The sequence below is a fragment of the Channa argus genome, chromosome 7 (assembly GCF_033026475.1).
Source record: "Channa argus isolate prfri chromosome 7, Channa argus male v1.0, whole genome shotgun sequence".
Lineage (NCBI taxonomy): Eukaryota > Metazoa > Chordata > Actinopteri > Anabantiformes > Channidae > Channa > Channa argus.
Genome location: NC_090203.1, coordinates 22617135 through 22629244, shown reverse-complemented (window position 1 = coordinate 22629244; position 12110 = coordinate 22617135). Strand labels below are relative to the sequence as shown.

The 12110-nt window shown below is 40.1% G+C and overlaps 1 protein-coding gene across 4 annotated transcripts in view; it reads right to left on the bottom strand.

Annotated features, from left to right (window-relative positions):
- The window catches only part of LOC137130040 (intermembrane lipid transfer protein VPS13B-like), a 298799-nt gene that overhangs the window by 20403 nt on the left and 266286 nt on the right, over positions 1-12110 (bottom strand). For all 4 annotated transcript variants that reach the window (XM_067509626.1, XM_067509627.1, XM_067509624.1 and 1 more), the window contains exons 47-51: positions 8477-8632; positions 5705-5971; positions 3635-3718; positions 3003-3178; positions 75-245 (exon numbers count right to left, since the gene is read on the bottom strand). In XM_067509626.1, coding sequence (XP_067365727.1) covers positions 75-245; positions 3003-3178; positions 3635-3718; positions 5705-5971; positions 8477-8632 — 854 coding nt within the window. The remainder of the gene's footprint in view (positions 1-74; positions 246-3002; positions 3179-3634; positions 3719-5704; positions 5972-8476; positions 8633-12110) is intronic.

The following is a 12110-nucleotide window of genomic DNA, read 5'->3' as shown; positions in this document are numbered from 1 at the left end:
AGCTGTGAAGCGGCAGCACTAACCACAGCCCCATCACAGACGCACGCATATTTATTGCACAAAATTTGCAGTACCTGTCAGAGTCTTTGGTGACGTAGGGCCATGGCATCTCACTAGAGGTCTTTGGACCATAGAAGTCAGCCAGGATGTTTTCCAGGTTGTCCTTTTTCTCACTCTTGTTCACTATCTGTTTGATGACGCTGGTTGAAATTGGCACAGCACAGTGGGAAGCATCTTCATCCTCCCTGATGAGATACAACCAAAACACATAGCCATTACAGACATGCATGCATATGTGTTACTTCATCTCCATTAGTGGTAGGGTCATAAAGACTCATGGTTGTGAACTACAGCAAATCTGGCTTGAAAGCATGCTTTCCCATTGTACTTTTTTTTATTTCACTATAGAACAAGACATCTCTTAATCGCAGCTGAGTATTCCCATTGTTCTGTTCAGAAGAATGAAAGTGACCTCTAGCTACACTCTGCCTTTACCCTGAAACCTTAAAGTGAGTTGAATCTGTCTTTTGTTCGGGATTTTTCTTCCCGACATGCAGTCTTGCCTTTCAAACACTAATTCACACAGATCATAGGACAAGCTAAACAGAAATAAACAATCCGATTGGATACCTCAGACACTGGTCAATTAAGGATCTACAACAAGGAGAAAAAAAAAAAAAATCCAAACACTGTAATAGCTTTTTCTCCTTCACTGGGCAGCCTCCAGTTCCACTTGGCTAAAGCAAAGCAGCCCCCTTACCCCAGAGCAGTAGTTTATTAATAGAGCCCATTGTGCTATAAAAGGAACACAGGGGCTGATGCTTATAGATCTGGGGCAAGAAAGAGAAGAGGGACAAGGTGCTGACAGGAAGCTTTTCATCCAGAGCAGTTCCTGCGGGGGGAAACTGGAAAAGGCTTCTGATTGTAACCCTCAGTTCTCTAATGTGGTGGAGGAGAAGGACATAATGGTTCTGGTTAAGACTTGTCTATGTCTCTTGTGTTGCAGACCACAATTATGCTCTCTACCTCGTCCATTAGAGCCCACAACTATGTGTAATTACAGGAAGGGAAGATGAGCTGTTGACCAGCAAACATCCACGAATAGAGGTCTGGGGGGAGCATGTGAGTGTACAAAATGTGTGTATGTGTGAAGGTAGGTTTACAGTTGTGGCTTGTAGTGTGTTTGTGAGGAAGATGGAGGGGGGGTGGTGAGGGATGAGGGATGGATTGAGTTGGGGGCACAAGGGAAGGGGATATGCAAGTTTGTGCGGTGAGACAGTTTAGGCAGGGGATGGACCGTAAACACAAGGAGCATTGTGGTTGCAATCTAGAAAGACAAGACACTTAGTTGTTTCTGAGCTTGCTTTTGAGCACATGAAAGGGATTTATCTTCAACAACAGGGGCCAAATATATTCCCAGTCACTGTATGGCCACTGCGGTTCCTTTATGGCAGCTGAAATCAAAACAAACTTTGTGACCAGATATCTAAACACACAACAGTTAGAGCAAAAGCAAAAAAAAAAAAAAAAAGAAAAAGAAAAAGAAAATGAAAATATTCTCTTCGGGGGAGTCAATTACACTCAACATTTATTACGTTTATTCGTATCACCACTATGGCTACCATAGGGGTGATTTTCCCTCCATGGATTCACATAAAGCAACTTAAATTACAGATAAACAGATAATAGATACAGTAGGAGCAGCAACAATACAACAGATACATGTGGTAGTTATTTTGCCTCGGGCCATTCATGCTGAAATATAAACACTCATGTTACTGAAAGACACATTGGACCAAAACATCTGTCATTTATATGTATGCGACATGACACATGAGGTACAGTTGTCATGTTATGAGTCTACAGTATATAACTTAAATATGAATTACAGCTGCATGGTATTTTCTTTTTTCTATGGGCAAAATGTAACGTAACCTCACATTATTATTATGAGAATTGACTCAGCTGAGAGGAGTCTGCTATGATGAACCATGTAAAGAGCTGTCTCTTAAAAAAGGATATGGATGATACGAGAAACTGAGAACACACACTGACAAAATGCCATCGAGTAACAGGCCTGGTAGTGAGATATGTGACACTCTGCCCATGATAAAGTGGTGACTGTCACACTTGTGCTGGCACATAGCTAACCAAGACAATGACAGACAAAGACCACACACAGATATGATTACACATGTGCGCATACACTGTTCAGCCACCCACGCAAACACGTGTGCATGTCTACAAACCCAAACACGTTGTTCTTACAATAGTTGTGAGTGGGGACAATCTTTAGTATGATGTCTTTTATTGCCCTTTCAAATTGTATGGATCAGCCAAAATGTCTTCACAATGATTGTATTGAACTAATGGTTGTCCACACAACTATATAAAGACATACTCTCACAAACACAAAAATGGAGCTATGTAGGGCCAAAAAACCCTTAAGTGTTAAAATAGAAAAAGAGGTGTAATTATGGTCAAACATAACATGTTGGAATTTGAGTTGTGTCTCAGCTGCTGCCAAGCTGGCATCCCGTTCGCCTGATAAGTGCCTGGACCCTCCTGGATCATGTCTTCGTGTTGGCTGACACGAAAAAAATGTGGTGTGAGAGAATGTTAAATAAGTGCTTCTCCATTGGAGGCATAAGAAAAGTCATAACAGCACACTATTGTTGGACCCTGCCCTTTGCGGCAGTGTGAGCTTTTTGGTGACGACGTAATATCACATCAGTTGTCCAGCTGACTGGTCACTGTTTTGGTTAGTAACAAAAAGTAGGGATGGAAACAGAAGATCTGCTGGGCATAAAGTGATAGATACAGGTTGGTCTCAGAGGTACTTGGTCTTTCATGCCAGTTATGTTGTTTTTTATTTTAAGATCTATTTGACCTTTTTAAGGTGAAAATAAGGTATTTTAACTGTGTAGTAGTGTCTTAGAACATCAATGCTGAAAAAGGTATTGCCATATGGGCTTTTGTTGTTTTTCTTTATTTTACAGTACCTGGCCTGGAAAGTGAGATGGTGAGTAAGGTTAGCCTCAGTGTTTGACAGGGGCTCCTCATAGCCCTGCCCATGTATAAGCTGGCTCTCTCTCAGTCCCAGACTCCTCTTCTCTATGTGAATGATTACTGGATCTGGCAAATGGCTCCTCATGACAAACAGTGGACTGAAAACAACCTGAAAACATGGGATTCATAAACAACAATCAATCAGTAATATGTACTAGACAAACAACACGACTGACCAGATTAAGCTGTTCTGGATAGTAATTCAATCGCTAAATGTAAAGATAAGCTTAAATGTTCAATCATTTTGCTGGCATTAATCCTTTTTAAATGTGTTCATATTCATGTTCATTTGAGACTAATCAATTGTTATTAACGATTCTAAAAATAACCGGCACTTAGTCTGCACGGCTATGATGAGTTAATACTGTTGTGTTGTAGTAATTAACTATGTATCACTCTCAATACCTAGCAATGACTAAATACGGATTAATTTTCAGAGTCAGCTTTATGAGCCTAGGTTTAAAGCTAAGGATGCAGCAGCAAGACCTGAACTACAATCTCCAGACAAAACCTTAACTTTACTAACAATGTGGAAATAAATGCGGCGTGCGTACAGAATACCCACCACTCTCTGTTGAATGTAAGAGTCAGGTTCAACAGTAATGAGAGTGCACCACACGTAGAGTAGACATCCACTGGAACAGGGCACCTGAAAGTAGGCATCCTGGTCATTATTTATGTCAATAATTATCAATCCAACTGCCAAATTCAAAACAGAAGTCATACTGTACTTGGTATGTAGTATTTTCAGTACATTTCATGTATTATCATTACTATAAAGGGCAAAAAAGGGCTCTTTGTATGTATTTGTGGTTAGAATGTAAAATATGGTTAACAGATGACTTAAAAAGACTTCTCCCTCACAGACATGATGATTATGGCCTCTATTAGTAAGGAATTATCACGCTTTATGCTATAAAACTTTGTTTCTTGCTTCTTCCAGTAGTTAAATCTCTCTAAAGCCCTGCAAACAAAATGAGGCATTTCAAATACATTACATTAAGATTTACAGTAAATGATGTGAATATGGCCACTGAAGGCTCAGCTGCTCCCAATGTGTCAATTGTGTTTGTTTTATTTACTCCCTACCCCTCATTAAAGGAATGGGATGTTGAGGAACATTAGTCTATTTTATGACAGACTGGGGAATTCAGTTAGTGGTAGGGACAACAGAGTGAAGAAAAGAGACAAAGCGGACATTGACTTTTAATACAAAGGCCCTTGCAAAACAGCCTCCTTTGGATGAGGGAGTAAAACAGATACTCTATAGGCCTGATCCACCAAAAACACTCACCACTGGGTCATCCCAGTGGTGAGGTTGGGATGACCTCCTGTGCTTTGCCAAAAAAGGACAAGGGCAGCAAACATGTTGAAAATAAAAGTTAGGTAAGAGGAAGATGAGATATGAGCAAGAGGAGTTACTTCAGAGAATTAGGAGTCAGATGGAAATGGAGAAAGACATCAATAGGGGAGAGAGTTAAAGTGTGGAACAGGTGGACAAGCTGGATACCAGAGGATGAAGTAAATAAAAAGGAGGAGTTAACAACTACAAGATAGATGAGTAAGCCAGTGTGTGGGCGAGAGAGTAAAAGAAAGGGAGGCAACAACAGAGTGAAACACTGAGAGACAGATGGAGAGAGAGATCTAAGGACCCAGCTACTAGTACAGGCAGCTCTCTCATTCGGAGCCAACCCTCCATATGTGTAATGACTGGCTGATCTAAGGAGAAGAGATAACAGCAGAGGCTGGAGTGGAGTCAGATATGTTCAGGCCCACGCACAGAAGCTGGAGATGTACTATGGCTAGCTGTTAACAGCGTGAAGCTTATACAGAAAGAAAGAAAATAAAGACAAAGGTACACACAAAGTCAGAGAGCTAGAAAAATAAAGAATAAGAGCAAAAACAACAGGGATGGAGAGAAGGAGCAATTTTCTGGCACTCATCCAGCAGTTTGAAAGTTCCTTCAAAGCCTCTCCCTGTGCCCACATATCAGCTAGTATTTCCTGTCCATGGTTAGTGTTGTTATGAGAGCGCATAAACTGTACTTTCTGCCTCTCAACATGGTTGGGTTATGGGTTGGGGGGCCTTTGTAAGCCTATCTGAGGGAAAGATCTCAATCTGTTCTCTAACAGTTAGTAGCAAGCTCTGCCACTGTGGCCACCCAGGAGAAGAGGATCCGGTCACAGTTGGTGGTCTAGTCACCAGCTCCAAACATGTGTGTGATGAAGAGCTGGCTGGAAGTGGTGGTGTGTGCACTATGTGTGTCTATCTGTGTTTGTCTGGCTCACACATTATGCTTCCACTGGGACAATCAACTCACTGGAGCTATAGTCCTGCAATCTTCATGTGTGTGCTTTTATGCCTCCCAATACACACGGATCAAGCAAAAATTATCTTATAGACGTTAGATTTCGTGATTTACGGACCACGAGAACTGTAAATGTAAATCTCCTGTGCTGGCCTTGAAAATGGAATGGAATTTGTCGGCCCTGTACAGATTTGCATGGCTGAGCTTTTGCACCATAGAAAGAACTTTGAGACTAGAGCTGTAAAAATTAAACATCTTAGTAAAATTTCTACACACAACCATAAACAAATAATTATTCATCTGCGGTAGTTTTTTTGGTTAACCCACCTGTACAACGAAGCTACTGCTTCCTTTGTCCCGCCTCTCTAGCTGAACATCCTGAGACCAGTCTTCATCTCCTCGAGCCCTCACGCAGAGCTCTGTCATCTCTGTGTCCTCCAGCACATAGGAAGGCAACTTAGCCCCAGCCTCTAGGCAATCACAGTGTTCCCTAACCACTGTCTGACTGTCGGGCCCCACGTAGTGCTGCACAACCCGCAGCTCAATGTCCTGTGTCAGGTAGCTGCACATCACCTGCCGCCCACAGATTATTACCTGGAGTAAAAAAAAAAATAATGATGCAATCATGAAAAATATGATGTGGTTTTTATAAAATATTGGTTTTCTTGTGTGACCTAATAAATACTGATGTATCATCATGGGTTAACCACCTGTCATCAAATAAAGTGGTTCAAATCAGCTCCAGCTTTACCAACAGTGATCTTTGAGCCGTATGTTTATTAATTGTTGTACTTGTTTTGGTGGTGTAATTACCATAATCACAATTGTTTGAAATACATAGATTTCTAAGTAGAGTACATTTGACTGTTGTACTTTCGTAGTAGAATGTACAGTATATAATGTGCTTATTTCCTTTACTTGACTAAAGATTTTACGTGGGCCTTGAATTTTATCACGTCAGTCATTGCACTTTTACTCGAGCACTGAGTCGGTGTATTTCTACCTCCTCTGCACAAAGTGTGTTACAATTTGCTGCAAATGGGGCTGTGTATCAGCAGACTGTTCAGAGTGGCCATGCTAAACCTTTGTTCTTCACGACATAATTAAGACCATCAGTATTAATCTTGTGGCAGATTGGTGCTTGTTCCTAAAAAAAAAGGCTACTCTCTAAGTGCAAGTGTTGTGAGCATTAAACATCTCTACAGTAAATGCATACAGTGTTTGTATATCACATGAAAAGCCATTGCCTGGTAAATGTTTCAAATCAAAAAGTGCCAGATGTATTAAAATGCTTTGTTTCTGAATCAGTAAAACTTTAAGTTCAATCGTCTTTGCTTCTATATATGAGTGCTAGGGCGTGATACGTGCTTAGCTGCACTACCGCTATTTTTGTGGCTGGATGAAATCTGACTGCTTCCTCACCGCCTTACAGCTCGGTCACTGTCTAGGACTCCATACACACACATGTGACTGTATACACACATTACTTTTCCTTTTCTCTCAAGTGTGATGTGTCACAGATATACCGACATATGTGCATTCACAAGAATGCCAAGCCACAAGCATCAGGAAGCTGTCATCTGTCGCTGACAAAACTAATAATGCTCAGATTTGATTATTTCCACCATCCTCTGTGAGTTTGTGTGTATGTATTTGCATAAGCATGCATGGCTGTGTGTGTTCAGCAGGTGGTGACACTGATAACAACCTTGCAGAGAAAGATCTTGGCCTTTAATGAGGGAAATATCTCCATTAATCATAACTTTATCTTCTTTCCCAGATTACACACTTACGTAAGCATCATACCAACCTGTCTTCCCCTGACTATGTTCCTATGACTATAAAATCTCTTCTCATTTTGTTAACACACACAAATAAACAAAAAGAAAAAAAAAACGAATGTAAACATTTGCTTAAACCGATTACACACGAAAACCAAACTGCAGGATTTAAGAGAGCAATAAGAGATTCAGAGAGCGAAAAATACAAAAATGTCCATCTCTCAGCAGAGCAGCACTTTGGTGTAGTGGTTAGTACTGCTTCTAACAGGCTGGAGATCTGTTCAGGCCCAGTGACACCTGGGAGTGGCTCCAGCCCGTGCTGATTTATAGACAGCAAATGTGGAAATGTTGGTATTTCTTTACCATAAAAAAGAAATGAAACAACCAAAAATATAAAATGAAGTACACTAAAGTGGTGGGACATCATTCCTGCTGTAGTGTCTGTAGCTGTCTCATTCTGAAGCTCTTTGACACTATTTACATAAAGTGCCACTGCTTTAATCTGATGGCACTGCTGCAGTTTTACGAATACAACAACACTAGTACTGGTACTAGAGTGGAAAACTGCAAACATGATTCACTACTATTCTTGTTGTAAACAGGAAAGTATGGCTGTTTTACAGCTTGGTTTATGATGGTTTTTGATTTCCTGTGATTTTCTGAGTGAATTGATGGAGCATATTTTGTTTTTGGATGACTTAAAGCTCAGTGCTATGAAACAGATTACAAAAAGTCACAAAAACAGAATAGTGCCTGTTATTAGCTGATCAACTACTAAATCATAACAGAAATGGGGAAAAAACCCTGGCAATTAAAAAGTGCTCATCCGAAAATGAGTCCTGGGAAAAAGACCAGGGTTCCCAAGTGACACATAATAGCAGTCAGCAGGCATAATGCAGCAAATGTGTTCCTGCTTTCTCTGTGGTTCTTGCAAGATTTTTTTTTACAGGTTATTGGAAAGATAATGCAGGATCTCTGTATTTTTGCGAATATTCTGCTAGAAATTTTCGGTCATTGTTAATTGCTGTGGTGAATTTGCACCATAACTCTTCACTTGCCTAAAGCTACATTGTGTAATTTACAGGAAGAGGCAGAGCTCGGCAAAGATGCGTGGACTGATCTCAAATCTCATGCTAGGCACTATCTTAAGCTGCATCAGGAGGTAAGGCAAGAAATGATAATATAGTAAAACCTTATTTTAATACAAAAACATTTTTTAATTATTATGTTTGTCTATATTTAGTGTCTATATTAATCTAGAAGTCTATATTTAAACGTGTGTGTAACAGTAGTTGCAAAATAAACCTAATATGAGTACCTGTTTCTGGACGCCACTGAGCTGCACTACCTTGATGATGAGAGAGGCAGTGCGTCCTTTGTATTGAATGGTCCTTAGAAGTGTCCCTACATTGTCCACGCTGAAAGCTTCTGACCAGCGCCAGTTCCCCCATCCCTCGATGCAGATGTGCAGCAGCTGCAGGATGGGACACACACACACACACACAGAGGGAAAGAGAAGGAGAGAGAGAAGACACCAGACATCAGACGTATTCTTGTCCTTTATTTATCTATGAGCGAAAGGCAAGTAAACAACAGGATTATTTGTTTGGAAGATTTTGTTAGGGGGAGAAGAACAACAAAGTTCCTGTTTACTGGTGCTGAACAAGGCCTGCTCCTGCTGAAAGTAGAAATGGAAGGTTGCACACAATAAACTGGTTGGTGGAAAACAGCTGATGTGGAAGCTCATAATGGGTGCATGTGCGTGTGTGTAGTTGTGTGGTTGGATGTGGAAGATTCTGTTCTCCACACATCTAAATAAGAGGCAGATAGTTTGGCTTTAAACCTTTTCAGTTTTATATCCATCACTTTAGTGTAGAGCACATCCATGTGTGTGGCTGGGTGTAAACACTGTCTCAGGAGGACAGAAAATAAACAGACCCTGTCCCATCTTTTGATACTCAAACAACTTTATAGTGGTGACAATTTTCCAACCATTCCCCACACAATCCCTTGTTTTGTTGGCCACAACATGGCAGCAGGGCTGAAAATATATAAAGCAGCCAAATCTCTAAGATAACTACATCTGTAGCTGCACAGTTGAGGTGCATGGCATTTTGTCATTGTTACATGCCCCCCAATCAAAATCCACTCAAATATTAAATGACAAATAGGCTGATCAAATTACCAGCCATGCATTCAGAACATCAGTACTACAGTTATAAACTACTGATGACCCAAACTGTCCAGTTGTCACGGCATGATGCTGAGAGCTACAAGAACCTAATTTATCAAACAATGTAAGTGTTGTCAGGAGATTATGGTGACAAAACTGGAACAAAATCCTTAATATTTAGGTGGATCTAAAACCTCTGTTGAGTTAGTTGTCTGACCTTCCACCTGACTGAACTCTATCCCACTGCCACCACAAGTTCAAACTTGCAACATAAAGAATGGGAGTGGAAAGAGACTGAGAAAGACAAAGAATGTCTGTGAGTGTGCAAGTCCAGAAAGACAGGGAAGACAAGGGGATGGGATGGGTTCAATACAATCCCAAAGGAGTGAAGGCCAGATTGAAAAACTGAAAAGCAATTTTGAAGATTTACACTCGATTTACACATGCCAAAAATTTAGCCAATCTGTTTAAAGGAAAACAAATTATTCCTGATGTCAAAGAGCAGGAGGACACGCTGGTCAAGACCTTTTATGTTTCTTTCCATTGCAGTCTTTCTGCGCTGTTTGAAGGCAGATTTCTTTACAATAACATTCTTAATCAAAGCCGGAATTCACCTTCCTCAAGATTATGCATACTCCCTCTCGGCTGAGCAAGGATGACATAATTTCTCAGATCTCCTGCTCCGTGGATTTACTCACTGGGGAAAGTGGCAGAATGGTGCAAAAAGCCAGGTGGCGGAGGTTAAGGTTAAGCCTTAGGGTGGAGAACCACCAGATTATCCCCTAAAGCAGCATTAACATTATAATAAGGACCAGTGAAGATCATGGTTCGAGGAAAACCTTAAAACATAACTAATAATTCGAGTTTTGCCACTCTGCTCCCAGGTTTTTTTTTTTTTTAAGTGATCTGGTACTGCTTGCATAAGATGGAAACCTTAGTGTTACATTTTAGAATTAGCCCTAGTCGCTAAGATTTTGAATGGGACTGAACTGCTGTTAATTATGGTCAAAATCTTGTGGTGGCGAACCCACCTGAGATCTCTTACTTTGCCTCAGCACCATCTGTGAGGAGCGATTTGTTATTTCAACACTTCTCTCTCCTTTAACCCCTCTTTCCCTCTCCTCTTTCTCCATTCCATTCGATCGCGCCTGTGGCTCAACTTGACCTTTAACGGAGAAGTCATAATAATGTCTCTCCTCAAACTTCAAACAGCGACTGCCACTCTTGTTTTAATTCATCACTGCTCTGACTCAAGCGGTGGAAAAAAATCAAAAAAACTAAACAAAACAAAACACCAGTGACACACATGGACTGAACACGTAGGTCAACAAGAATGAAAAAAAAAAAAAAAAAAAAAAAAAAAAAGAACAGAAAAAAAAGTTTTGCCTTTATGTGACTTATCAAAATGTTGACACTGAGAAAATGCAGTCAGCCACATGTGGTAGTTTTACGCACATGGCCTTACTCTAAGAGCTTCAGTAGAATTTGAAAAAATGTTTTTGCAGGACAGTAAGACTCAATCTGATGCAACAATCCATGTCTCACTTCCCTTGAATTAATCAATGACGTTACCCCAAGTAGATGCTAATGCTTTAACATGAAAATAGAGAGGGGACAGAACAAGATTCAATTAAATAAATCTGCCACTACACTAAACCTTAACTACACTAAGATTTGTTTTATTCATTTTGCTTGTTGTGCCAGTCAGCATGTTACGAAACCCTCATCACATCTGCTTTCTAAATCACAGATCTCTGACCTCAAGACCCAAAATGATGAAATTCCCCCCCAGGGCCTTATATCACAGCTAAGGTGACAAATGAATTGAGCATCCAAACTGGGCTGAAATAACCAGGATAGTCAGGTGTGAAAGTTTAAATTATCTCGGGTTTCAAAACCCAACATCAACTACTCATCACCACTCATTAAGTCTGGAAATGTGATTCTCTTATCCTGGCAAAGACAACATTTGGTCAAAACCAGCCTTCAGTTTGTAACCTCAACTACTAATCATGTTTTTATCTCACTTCCAAAAAATAATTTTAAGAACTCCTTACTCTCAAACTCACGCTCCACAAATGGCGCTAAGATAAAGATTTTTTTGTCCAAAATCAACTAAAAACCCATCTGTCAAATATGATTATTTCCCAAATTGGGTACTGACTGTGAAAGAAATGTGAATTTGAAATCTTAGTCTTAGTCTTGTTTTCCTTCAATTCCCAAGGAGAGACTGTAATTATAGCTGGACACATCCACCACATTACTCAGGGCCAGCTTTTATACTAGAGTGATCTACTTAAGAATTTATAAAAATAAGTGACTGGATGAAACTGCGCAATGCATTTGAACAAAACAAAATAATTCATTGAAATACTACTACAAGTAGCTGACGTGGTTTGTGGTTTCACAGTACAGCCCAGACTTGTATCATCATAAAGGTTTACAGTGACATGTTTGACCAAATACACTGATATAACTAAGCTGCACATGATTCATTCCAGTGCCAATAAGATGAATCATAATATATGATTTAAAACAGAATTTGTAATTTGTTTGAACTAAATCAGCTCCATAGTTCTTTTGTTTCTCAGTGCATGTGTACAGTCAGTCTACAGGGGTTACTTGTTAGCTGTGGCTTCATATGAATTTTAACCACTGGGCTTATTGGTTTTGCCACATTGCCACAATTGTCCACAGTGCTTAAATGTCACAGAGGCTACAGATACTGTGTATGAATGAAATGCTGCTGTGATAAAGTTTTTTAATTCAAAGCCCTTGC